The 13,088-nt window shown below is 38.7% G+C and overlaps 1 protein-coding gene across 4 annotated transcripts in view; it reads right to left on the bottom strand.

Moving 5' to 3' along the window:
* The window catches only part of BEGAIN (brain enriched guanylate kinase associated), a gene marked incomplete at both ends in the record, with an annotated part of 158,777 nt that overhangs the window by 49,040 nt on the left and 96,649 nt on the right, over positions 1-13,088 (bottom strand). For 2 of the 4 annotated variants that reach the window (XM_082000528.1, XM_082000527.1), the window contains 3 exons: positions 5,378-5,444; positions 10,111-10,169; positions 11,779-11,944. In XM_082000528.1, the coding sequence (XP_081856654.1) occupies positions 5,378-5,444; positions 10,111-10,169; positions 11,779-11,944 (292 nt within the window). The remainder of the gene's footprint in view (positions 1-5,377; positions 5,445-10,110; positions 10,170-11,778; positions 11,945-13,088) is intronic. The other 2 variants (XM_082000529.1, XM_082000526.1) reach the window with 1 other exon arrangement.

The following is a 13,088-nucleotide window of genomic DNA, read 5'->3' as shown; positions in this document are numbered from 1 at the left end:
GATTCATTTATTTGACTGCAAAACTAATGGATCTACGCAGTCTGAGCCTGTGTAGTTGCTGCAGGTGTTAATGTGTAGGTTTAAAAGGCTAGTCCTATTGCCTATTTGGCAATATTTCTTTACCTGTAAAATGACTGTGAAAAGAGTTAGTGAGAGATGGAGATCTTTAGAGCAAAATGCCTGTAAGCATAAAAGGATGAAACCTAAAGTCCTCTTAGAAATGCATTTTTTTAACTGCTATTTTTATAAATGACTTGTTTCTGTGGTATTTACAGCCATTTCCTTCCTTAGAAATGTTGTTTTGCAGTTGTTTTAGTCCACAAAGCATGGACCTTCTCTGGCTTCTGCCTTAACTAACCAACGAGTATAAATTTCTCTTGAAATTCACAGCTGTCTTCACTGAATGTGAGCAAATGAGGCTGTCAGGTTGAGCTGACTCTAAACTTTTCTTGTCTTTGGGATGCAAATCCTTTTAAGTATATTTAGGTCATTTCTATTTGATTTTCATGGGACATACAGTAGCAGGGGTAAGCAAGTTATTCTTCATAAAGAAAATGAAGAAGATGTGCTTTAAATCACTCCGTTCAAAGTCACTGTCAAAGTTGTCATGTTCCATGCAGGAACATAAACATGCTGGGCTTCTGCTTTCCCTAGGTTTGTGTCAGAAATAGGCTTTTTCTCCATTGCCTTCATCTTTCACTTATGATTTAAACCATATTGGGGGATGACTGGTAGCTGTCATGGGAGACTCAAGTGCAATCTAGTGACCGGTTTAAATTCCAAAGCCAAAGTGCTAGGCTCACCCTGGTAGCTAGATGCTTTTAATGTGTGACTGAAATTGTTCATCAAATTCCTCATCACTTCCTACATTCTTTACCTTCCTGGCCTGGACACCCAGCAAGCTGCTTCCTTTAAGATAACATTTCCCTGACACAAAGTCTCAGAGCACCACTTAAAATTGTTCAGCTCATATTTAATTCATCTTTGGATTTCCCCAGCTGGAAATGCTTAAGCATATATTATGGCCAGCCGACTGGAAAACCCCAGATATTCCAGAGCTGGATAAATAACTCTTAATGACATAGAGCATAAAGTATTTACTGTATCTTTTAGTCGTCCTCCAGCTCATAGGCAGAGGAAGAAACAGGAAAAAAATCAGTGCAGTGCTCAGCTAGTGCAGCATTTCAGACCTGATTGTCCTTAACACAAATTCCTTTTTATTGCTGGTTTATATAATAATTTCTTCCAACTTTATGACTGAGTCACACCCCCCAGCCTGCCTTAATGTAAATGAAAAATCATTAATTTAATGTAGCGGTTTGCATCTTGACAGATGATAAAATGTATAATGCACGGTGTGCAGAGGGATGATGCTGGCTTTGCAGAGGCAGGAACCAAAGCCCCAGTAGCTGGGGCTGTGCTGGCAGGGCTGGTGGAGCTGGTGCCCAGCATCTCCTACACCGCAGAGTGTAGGAGTCCAATCATGTCCCTGATGTCTATCAGCATTGTGTTGCCTATGCTGCCGAAAGGTCCTGAACTGGCACTAAGATAGAAGAAAGCAATTTCCTTCCTTAGAAACAGCAACCAAGCCCAACAGGACTGGGGAACGGCACTTTGAAGAACCAGAGGTTTTGTTTTGGCAGCAGTCTTGAGAGAGATGGGTTGGCAGACCAAGGTATATGTGGGAGTAAGGATTTACAAAGTGGATGCATTGATTTATCTGCTGGTTCCCCTGGTCATCAGAGGAATCTGTTCCTTACCACAAGGCTGGTGGTGTGTATTTTTGTGGCTGCCTATGTATTTTTTTATCAGACGCAGGTAGCATGCATTTTAGACAGAGAAGAAGTTTACATTCTGGCCTCTTTAAGGACTGCACCAGAAGTGAGCTTATACCTTTGAGCAGTCTATCTGTCAACCTGTTACTTTCTAGTTACAAAAGGCCTATTTTAGGGTGCTTCTGGAGAATATGGTCTCATGAGCTTTTTGCAGCTGGATTCTGAGATCGTTTTTTTCCAGAACATTCAAAATGCAGATGGGGAGGAGAAATGGGTGTGATTTTAATTAGCGGTTAGGTTTATTAAGCAGCTATTTTTTGGTATCTAACAGATACTCCCAAATGTAGAGACCATTAAAAATCTGGCTTATGGCTTTAAAGGTAAAATTACAGAACTAACTGCAACTGAAAGCCTTAAAACTTCAAAAGCTTTTAAAAATACATTGCTTAATTCTAGTGAGGATTGTATGTGGGATACAGTTGGACTGAGATCATATAAAGGATTTCTTAACATGTGGTTGGGATGACTTGCATAATCTACTTATAACTGCTGTTAGCAGCAAGGCCATGGCAGAGCATCCTCAGGCCAAATACAGGGAAAGTGAAGACTACTGGCAACAGCTGGAACTAGATATTATAAAGAGTTCTTTAATTGAACAGCCCTGTAATGGCATCACAGTGCAAAGTCAAGGAATCTGCTTAGCCTTTTCCCACAGCTTAATGGAAAAAAAAATTACAAAGCTTAATTATCTAAGACAGCCTGTATAGTCCCCTGCTTCACCAGTGCTTGCAAGACCAAACAAACCTTCTCCAAAGACCCTGACTGTGGTAAGAACAGGAGTTTTATGAGTAGTGACAGCAGAATTTTAGTTCTGTGTTACATACGTTTCTACCATGTCATTTGTTTAGTCTTGCCCAGCTTAATACAGCAGACTCTCCACTGATTTCAGGATTGCATTTTTTAGCTCTTAGCCAACATAGACACTGTAGTTTATATTTTATATTTTTATTTTGAGTTCTGATGTGATAGATGTTTCAATTGGATACCCTTTGCTGTGATCAGAAGTGTGCTTTCAAATATTTTTAAATATTTTATAGATTAGCCCTCAAAAGGAAGCAGAGCCTAGAAGAAAAAATAACTGCTACTTCAGCTTCTTTTCTGTGACTGCTGATGAATTAATGATTATTTTTTTATATCCCTTATACCAATAGCAGGCATGAAAGGTTTTAACATTCAGGATACTCAAAAACATTAGAAGAGGGAAGCCAAGGTGGAGTCCTAGATTAGTGGTGACAAGCTGGGACCAGTCACTGGGAGAGGGGTAGTTGTGGGTCACCTGTAAGGGCAGGGAGAAAGGCATCTTCTGGAAGCATCACAGGTCACCAGCAGGCAGGGGCAATGAGGGACCACTGCCCTGGGGGGTCTTTTTTCCCTACTTGTTGCATTTGGACACATTAAATGTGGAAGAATCAGAGAAAGTAAAGGGGGGTGTGTCTATACTATATATGTGTGTCTGTAGAGGGATGGGATAGGGGAGAGAGGGAGAAAGTAAACACATGGTTTATATATTTGGATTTGTATAAAGGTAGAGAAATCAAAGGCTTTTGATTTTGGAATGACAAACTGACTAAATTAGACAAAAAAATAAACACAGCTGTTCCTCCTAAGCAGGAAAGGGACAGAAAGGTATCCAAGAGCCCAGTCCACCATAAGCTGTTGATTAACCAGCCAGCTGTTATTTAATCCAACTTTCTCTGAAGTATTGAGGGTTTTTGGAGTGCCCTGAAAATCAAATGGTTGGTCTTATCTAAATCAAATATGCTACTATTTTCCCCATCTTTTTGTTTTTAACATAGTTTCCATTTGACATTTGTTTGGTTTTGGTTTGCATCTTCAGTTTCAGTGTTTCAGAAGGCGAAGCGGTCTGGAGTTAAATGGTGTAGAGCCTGGTTGATCTTCTTCAAGCCTCTAAATCTAACTTCAGTGACTGTGATATTAGTGGGATAAAGACAGGTACAGTGCTCCATGGAACCAGTCTTCCTTCTTTCTGTGCTGTGCTCTAAAGTAATTGCTCAGGGTTTTAAGCAGATGCTGAAACATTGGTTTAAAAATTCATGGCTTTGATCTGAAATACCTGATAAAAAAGCATGGGTTTTCTGGAGTCCTTCATGCTATGTTTCTAATCTTTTTGTTTCATTTAACAGTCAGAATGCCTCTGGTATCTTTTGTAGCGCATATGTAATAAATATTAGGTCACAGATAAAGATAAAATCCCAAAGTGATTTGTGTAAAAAGCAAAAGAACATAACAGAAGAAAAGTGGAGGAAAAAAACCAATAACATGAGATCATGTTATTTATGCTTGTACAGTGTTTATACATATATTTATGAACAAACATCAGCTATAACGCAGCTGTAATTCTGCCCTGTTGTTAGCCAGTTGCAAAAGCATCGGTACTCTATTCATTGTCAGCTATTTAAAGAGACTCCTGAGATAAGAACGATGACATTTTCAAAAATTCGTTTCCCGTTCCTTAGTAAAGGCTGGTGCCTCTCCAATATGTTGCCATAGTCCCTATTTACTCTCAAAGCACAATAATCTGTTCCCCTCATTGCAAGCTGCCCACCCAGGCAAATGTTACATATGAGAATTGTGTAAAACATAGGCTTATCCTAGCATCCTTATAGCTGTGTGTCAGGACTCTGCCCGGACCTATAAACTGTGTGTTTATGTGTGTACAGTGTGCTCGCTGGGGCCACGCTGGGCATGGAGCTGGGCAGGATGAAGAGCAGGGAACGACTGAACTTACTGAGCTGGGAGAGGAGGAAGCAGCTCAGGCTGTGCTCATGACCTGAAGGTCTTTGAGAGTTCAAAATTGTTCTTTCCTCTTTGAGTATTACCCTCACATTTCTCTGTAAATTTTCTCCTAACAGTGAGTATGATGTCCCAGCAGCATTAGCAATGAGCCAGGGCACTAAAGGCATTGCCATTTCTTTTTGACATCAAACTATTTTGAATGAGCACTGCTGTGTCTTGTAATATTAGTCCTAGATGTGGAGCCCATAAATGGTGCAGTGATTTCCTCACTCAGTTACTAATTGGTCTGTGACAATGACAGTGACATTGACATTGTAGTTGCAGACACATGCAGATCGGAAATTAATACACTGAGATTGATAGTTGTAACAGTATATAAAAGTCAGACCATCCAAGCTCTATTAAATTGCTTAATAAAAGCTCAGTGGAATTATCAAAGAAACATGAGAAAACCTTGGATTACTTTATTTAAATTTGTGGCTTAATGAAAACATAAATAAAACTCATGAAGTTATTAACTAAATTAACCAGAATTATTTTAAAGGTAAAACTTACTCAGCCAGATCATCAGCCAATGCAATCTCCATTTAAATTAATGGAGCTATACTGTCATACACAGCTTGAGCTCTAGATCATGATACTCATAAAGCCATACCTTTTTTAAGCATACTGCATTTGGAGCATGAGGGGGTTTTTGTTACAACTATATATACATTTGTCCTATGAATTGAGAACTATAAAAACCATATTTAATATATAAACAAAAGTTCACTTATGATACTTACCATTCTGTAAAGTTTATCCTCCAGATCCTGATTAATTCTTTGTAAGGCTAGGTAATTGTTTTGTATCCTAAAACAAAGATGATATCATGTAACTGAATGCATTGTTTTTTGTGTGCTTTTTTACCTGTAATTTTCACATGAGTACAAAACCTTGGCTTGCACTACTTGAAAACTATTTTCTTATTGCTCCTGTTGCCAGTCAGTGGTTGCCTTTGAAATGTAATTACCACCTACTTCCTAAGCAAAACTTCTTTGTCATGTTTGTTTACTGTATTTAGTGGCAAATTCCACCAGAAAGTGAAAATATGTTTGCTGTTCTGCACTTGTGTGCAGACATGCATGGGAACTTGCACAATGAGATTGTAGCTTTACATCAGGAATAATATGTCAGAGAGAAAGCTTGAGCTGTATGCTTAGAAAGTACAGAAAAAGATTTATGGACCTTTCTTAACAAGGAGAATTGTGGCAGAAACCTAACGACTGTAGCAAAAGCATCACATGGGCATCACCACATGACTTAGAAGAGAATATTCCTTCTTTTGACAGAAGTTCAGGGAATTGCTTATTCTCAAGAGCTAAACACATCCTTTTTCTTCAGGAAATACATTTAGATAGCTTAGCCTGAAAAAAGTGGGTATTTAATTTTATCGACACTGAGGGATTAAATGGACTCACAAAATGAGACATCCCTGCTTATTCCAGAGCAATACACCAAAGAAAAGTTTCAGTCTGTACATCTTTAGGTTGCTTAGACGGTAACCTTGGTATTGTAATGAAGAAGCTGCACAGCCTCTGGGAAAAATATTGCTATTTTGGTAATAGCTGTGCCTTTCTCTTTACAGAGGTAAGGAGGGTAGCTCCTTGTTCTTGTTTGTACATATCACCTCAGCAGGATGTATAACAAATGTAAAGCAAATGCTAGAAGTTCATCTCTGAAAAGTTTTTCTGAATACATCTATATATTTGTACTGTGAATCTTAGGTCAATAGGTTGAAGTATTTTCAGTGGTGAGTTGATTTGAGGTAATGGGCAAGTGTGTTTACTGTAAGAGTGAACTCAGATGTAATACACATTCATTCAGCAGAAAGCCACTTTCTCTGAGAAGCCTGGATCTGGAAGTAGTTTCCATGATGATCAGGAAGGGATTGCCATTAAGGAAGTCTCTTTGGCTTATTGTATGGGTAGGAATGGCCGCTGAAATCAGCATGAAGACCTGCATTTGAACCATGCCATGGCTGTGAATCGAGGGGTCCAGCCCACCCCTTCCTGGCAGTGAAGTCTCTCTCACTGCTTCTGTTGCCATGGAGATTTTCTTTCCAGTTAAATGATCAAAATTCTCCCTTTGGGGGCAGACCGGTTGTCTCACCATGCCCCTCACGAGGCATGGAGAGCTCCTGCTGGGACTCCCAGTGATACCGTAACATCTGCCACACAGACCTGGGAGGAGGTGCTCTGTTAGGCATAAATAATGACATCCGCATGGGTGACACTCCCTGGGGTACCGAGGATCAGCCCAGACTCAGGGCAGCCATTTCAAACGTACATTGGGAGCCTAGGGGAAGTTTCAGCCTTGTGTATGTTTTACAGAGCTGCTGAGCAGAGATTTCCTCCCTGTAAGGAGGATCTGTGGCAAAGAGTGTTTGCTAAGGTGTGTTTTCAGCCTGTTGTGACCCAAACAGGCTGCAAATCTGTGAGACTTGTACTAACCTACTGTTTGGTCATTACTCACCAGTTCTCACAGTGCCATTGTGTAAATGTCCAGGTGACTTAAAGGATTGACTGAAGTTTACAGATTTCTGCATTGTCCATGTTCCTGTTAGATGCAGCATTTGTAACTAATCCTCTGTGTAGACATTTATTTGTGCAGCTCTAGGTATAATTGGGATTTTCACAGCGGCTTAGCCAGAGTCAACACAGCAGAGAAAAATCTTAGGGTACCCTGTACCCAGCTTTTCCTGGGAAAGGAGAAGGCAGAGATGATCTTGGTAAACCAATGGAAGCAAGGAGGCTTAAACTGGTTTTGCCCACAAATAGCTACTCAGCACTAATATAGTTATGTTTTGCTGGTAAGGCTGCATGCCGTGGTGCAGGGAACAAGGATTTAGAAAAATAAGATAGGGCCTGCTGGCTGAGACCAGAGGTGCCCCAGTATCTTGTCTGTCATGGTCTGCAGTTTTTCTCTAGTAAGGCAAAACAGAGCAGGTTAAACATGCTTTGCAACTAGGTAGCTTGTGGCTCAACTAGAGATGGTGTAAAACTGATGTAAACTTAGCAACTGCAACCTCCTAAAAGTTTTCATGGATTCAAAAGCATCTGCATAAATTCCTGAAAGAAAAGAGGAAAAAATTATTGGTTCTTTTCTAGGACTTTTCTAGCCCAGGTGTCTCTGTACCCCAATCTGGTCTGCAGTATAGAGCAATGTGGAGAGCTCAAGGGAGGCATTGAAGGTTCCCTTTCCATATCTTTAAGATCATGAATTATCAGCAGTAATTGTTACTTGGATATCTGGCTTGTGTCGGTGGCAATGCATCACTGTGTTTGCTCCTCAGCTTCTGTTGACAATTTTTCTCTTGATATAGATGACTGGAAGATTGATTGTTCTTGGCTGGCAACACTTCCATGCCATAGATGGTAAAGGGATTTTGCATGAGCTTATTACAATAATTTTCTCTCCTTGTAACTTCTCTTGTCTTTGCGCATCAAATTTTCTCTCTTGTATGTTTAGGTGAAAGTAGCCCACAAACCCTAGTTCTCTAACACATTCGTTTTGCACTGAAAAAATTGAGTGCTTCCTAGTAAAAAAAATCCAATCTGAACAAAAAATCCATGGTAAGTAGGAAGCTGAGCTTCAAAAAGTCTTTCTATTGAGATTGTGCAGAGGTAGTCAAAGTAAGCATAAACACATGCATACATACACAAGCACGTATACATGCACATATATGCATAAAACACAAATTGGAAATCCACTGTGCCAAAAGAAGTGTCAGCAAATGTGGGTGGCAGGGAGAGAAATGGACCCAGAAATATGTGGAAGAAAGTGTTAAAGTGATAAAGAGGAACTGGGTAATCAAATCAATCTTTGGGCAACACTGTAAAATAAAGGAAGAGTAGGGAAAATTAGTCCGATTTGAAAATGATCAGATGAGCAAATTGTAACTTAACCTTGTTTACAGAAAAAAACACACCCAGATAGCCTAAACCTTGTGAAGTAAACACTTTAATGTTGCAAATCTGGCTTCTTTGAAAATAAAGTGAATAAGTCAGCTTCACTCCCCTGTGAAACCTTTTGAAGAATAAATTCCTGTGAATCAATAACTTGTTATCATTTTTGATAGCTTTTTGTGTTGTTCATATTACTAGGTGATACCCATGTACCTCCAGGTGCATATACGTGCACGTATTAAATGCATGTTTAGATCCTCAACTAAATTAGGGTCTGATGAAAAGTATTTTGACCAAATTGAACATTACATATCTGTGCTCTCACCCAGCAGACAACACTCTCCTCTCTAAGACTGCAGATCACCACTAAAGAGGAAGTCTGCAAAAGCCTCTGTTCCTCTGCTCGCACTCAGTCTCAAGCCCCCTTAAGGCCATGAAATATATCTAACGTAAAACACAGGCTTGGGCTGACTTTCTCTAAAGAAGAAAATTTCACCGAGTGCAGTTTAGATTTGAAGGGTGACTGTTAAAATGGTAAACTCCTAGTTCAAAAAACCCTTTCCTCTCTGTTATTACAAGTTACGCCGACTCCCTTATGAAAACAAGAGAGTTTTTCTCCCATTTATTCCAAAGCTAACACAGCTAGAGGATTCCTGTTCAGAACACCCTTTCAGTCCATGAAACGTCTTGCTTTTGGTGAAACAAGTATGTATGGGGGCTAATCTCAGTGCTAAATATATGCTTGTATGGGGGTTTTTTTTCATGTCTTAAAATAACTCTCTGGTAAAAGCTATGATGGAGACCTTGCCAAGTTGTTACCCAGGGTAGGGTCTCAGAGAGGAAACTCAACATAAACTTTAGAGTCCAGTTTTGATTCCAAGATTGGTATCTGAAAATGTTTTAAATTTTAACTTTAAAAAAGCATACTGATCACGTCAGATAGGGGACCACTGTGAGGTATATGAAATCCCCAATCTCTTTTCAGTCACTTTTCAAAGCTGAAGCTATGCTTTACAGTTAATATTTTCAAACCACTACCATGCTTTTGCTCCCAACAGGAAAAGAGGAAAAGGCCACCTCTAAATGTTTGTAGGGAGGTCAAAAACTTGACCATTGAGCCACGTTAAGTGACCTCCATGCTTCCATAAGAGAGAGGGAGCCTAGCAGCATTGCAGGTAATTCTGGATAAATTAAGACAATAAAAGGCTTTCAGAAAGGAGTAGAAAAGGATGGCCATTTAGCATCTTGGAAAAATTCTGCACTTTACAGCAATGGAAATTTGATAACAGAAATATTCTCTAGTACGCAAGTGGGATCTTTTTACACAGGGCTTATTTATTACAGGGGGTTGAATTTCTCTCCCTGTGCAGTGAATAAAGCAAGAGACACCATTATTGAAACTTATTGTAGTTCCTTGTTTTTCTCACACTGGTATTCCTCTGTGACATGTTGCTGACACACTTTTGGATGACAGTTTTGTTTCAGACATTATCCTTCTCCAGGTTGAAAAATCTAGTGTTCAACTTGCGGTATGACTTGCTAGTCTCAATAGAAACAGTTTTAAAGCTCACCTCATAAAATATTTTGGGATTCCAATATGATATGTCTTCAGGGGAGTAATCTCACCTGCCTGAAACATAATTTTGAATATAAATTTTCTTCATAATGCAATGTTCCATTAGAATATTGGAAAGTCAGTTCTACTAATCTGTGATGCTTAGCTATGAGTGCTAGACTTTGCCATGAGCAAAGAAAGACTGCCTGGCCTGAGTTTTGAAGGGTGCTTAACTTATCAGTGCCCAATGAAGTTGATAGGAGGCTTCCTACTGACTAGGAAACCCCTTTGTTTTAGCAGAAGTGGGATGGTCAGCCCCTCTGCTAAATATGACCCAGATTTATGGCAGCTGTGCCTGAAATAATGTTTCAGGAGAAAAGAATACCAGCATTTCCTCTTCTTAAAGCTGAAATACATTGGAACAAAGCATGGCAAGAGCAAAGTTGCTTTCAATAGCTCTGCTCTAAGTGAAGTGATAGGAAAAATATTGTTGGCAAGAAAACAATATGGAGAATCTTCAGGCTACTCTTGATAGATGTGTGTAGATTTCAAGATCATCATGACACTTGCTTATGTTGGCCTTGTTTTAAGAAGCCTCCCCAGTTAGGAAAGCATTTAAGTTGTAAGACCACACTAGGATGTTTCCTAATTTGATGTCTTACACCCTCTTTCTCCTTAAAATTTGCATAAAATGGTCTGGTTGACTCAGTTTGTTGGTGGTTTCTGGCTTTGTTTTGGTTTGGTTTTTGCCTTCTGCAAAGAATGAAAAATCTTTCTTTGGGTATAGCCCTGGAATGATTCATTCTGAATTTCATTTTGACTCATCCAATGAACTAAATTCAATTCAGTTCAATTATCTACATCAGTTTAGAAAGTCATCACAAGAAATGCAAATACATTCCTGCATAAATGGATAATTGTAGGTTCAGAAGTTTTGCAAACAAATGAAAAAATGGATATTAAGAATCACTGATAAATTTAAAGCTAGATTATAGACCAATTGAATTGGTGCCAGGAATGTCAGGAGTGCATGCTTATTATAATTTGTCGTTAACATTGACTGGACCCCTGATTTGCAATAGCACTGTACCACTTCAACAATTTTAAATAATAGGTTTTCAGTATCATTCCTTTCTACCTGGGAATAAAAAGCGAATGATTTGCTATAGCATAATATGAAATGACATAATACTATTTGAATTGAACATAGTCTCAGATTTGAGTGATGGAGGGTCAGGGTCTGTTCTCTTCTATCAGTGCAATGCAGAGTAACAACAGAAAATATGCAGCCAAATGCATTAAAAAAAGCTACCTGTATAGATATGGAATAAGTATATATATGTAGTATGTTTATAACCTTTGTATGCGTAACACAACATGGCACTATGTATGTTCACTCATAAATGTCATACGTCTACCTATGTACATATATTTCTATTTCTATGTTTACTTTCAATACAGACACACCTTACATATCACATGTAAACAAATAACTTCATGTTGTATGTAATATATATTCAGATAAGGGAAATATATATATTCAATGTGAAAATACAATATGTAATCGATAAATAATAAATTACGTATGTTTGAGACTATATGCTTATATTTTTACTTACATATGTCTTTAACACAACCACTTGTAAATTCCTAATGACTCTGTTTATTTCAAAAAGTTAGTTACTAACCTTCTCAGTTTTTCAGTTACTTTTTCAAGTTCCTCCTGAGCACGTCTCAATTCTATTTCAAGATACTGACGTGTAGAATCAAATTCCGTTTCAAGCATTTCCAGCTTATGGGTAGTGTACGATAGACGCTTTCGTAATTCCCCCTTCTGTTCTTGCAAAGTACTAGAAAAACAAAGACCACAGCTGTAGAATTTAGCTGCTCCCAAAAAGCTTTTCATGATCCACTCTTTGCCCAATTCCCTACGGTATAGGTTGGCATTAAGACAGAGAAGTGTGCTTAATAACTTGTTTACTGCACTTTGAAAATCTTCTGATTTAGACAGTTGACTATCTTCCCATCTGTCCTTTCTAGCACATTTGTTAGGCATAATGGAATATTTTTGTGAAAGAATCCTCATTACAATACAAAATGCAGTCTAGAGTTTGGTTTCACACAGGACCTTTCATTTAGTGTTATCTTAAAATACTTTGACCAAAGTAGCAGATATCAATAGAGCAGCAACTCTAAATAAACTGTGCAAAAATATTTCCTTGCCAATAATCCAAGTTATAATATATTTTGTGGAGAAAGAAAATTTTGTTTTATTTGATTCAATTTCCACCCCACTCCCTGGCCATAGAGCTGCTAGAGGTGTGGCTAGAGGTGTTCAGCATTTCATCCAGAGAATGGTAATCAATTAGTAGTATAGTAATTTTAAAGTTATAGCTCTTTCCCCATTTTCTCACTTATTTGGGAGCAAAGAATTCCTAGACTCAGTTTTCACCCCTAATTTTTCACAGTACTTTCACTAATAAAGAAGTTATACCCTGCTTGTGAGCTAGCTTCAGCTCAGATACTGCAATCTCAGTATTGAGCTGATCTCTTGGCTTCAGGTGGGTGCTCTGAGGCACTGCAGAACTAGAGTCTGCTATCACCTGGAGACAAAAGTGCTATCACGTGATGCATTGTGAATTGCCTTGCTTGTTTTTAATAACACGATAAAAATAATTCTTCATAAAAGAATGGCAAATCTTTATTCCCTTTGATGTCAAGTGAGTACTGCCATCAGCTTCAGTAGAATAATGTTTTGGGTCTTTAATTAGACAAGAGAGTTGGGAACAACATGCCATTCATCAAAAAACACTTATCTGAGCTGGCTTCAGTGTAACTAGCTTTTCCACAAGCTGCAATAGGAGCTTCCGTATGTTAGTGCAAAAGCTTTACAGTTGCTGCTTACTTGATCCATGCAGCTTAGATCTAGGAAACAGTCTAATGTTTTGCCAACACAGTGCTTTATTTCGGTTACACATATTGCGTGGTTACAGT

This window comes from Phaethon aethereus (assembly GCF_964289735.1).
Source record: "Phaethon aethereus genome assembly, chromosome: 5".
NCBI lineage: Eukaryota > Metazoa > Chordata > Aves > Phaethontiformes > Phaethontidae > Phaethon > Phaethon aethereus.
This window is presented reverse-complemented; position numbering and strand designations above follow the sequence as displayed.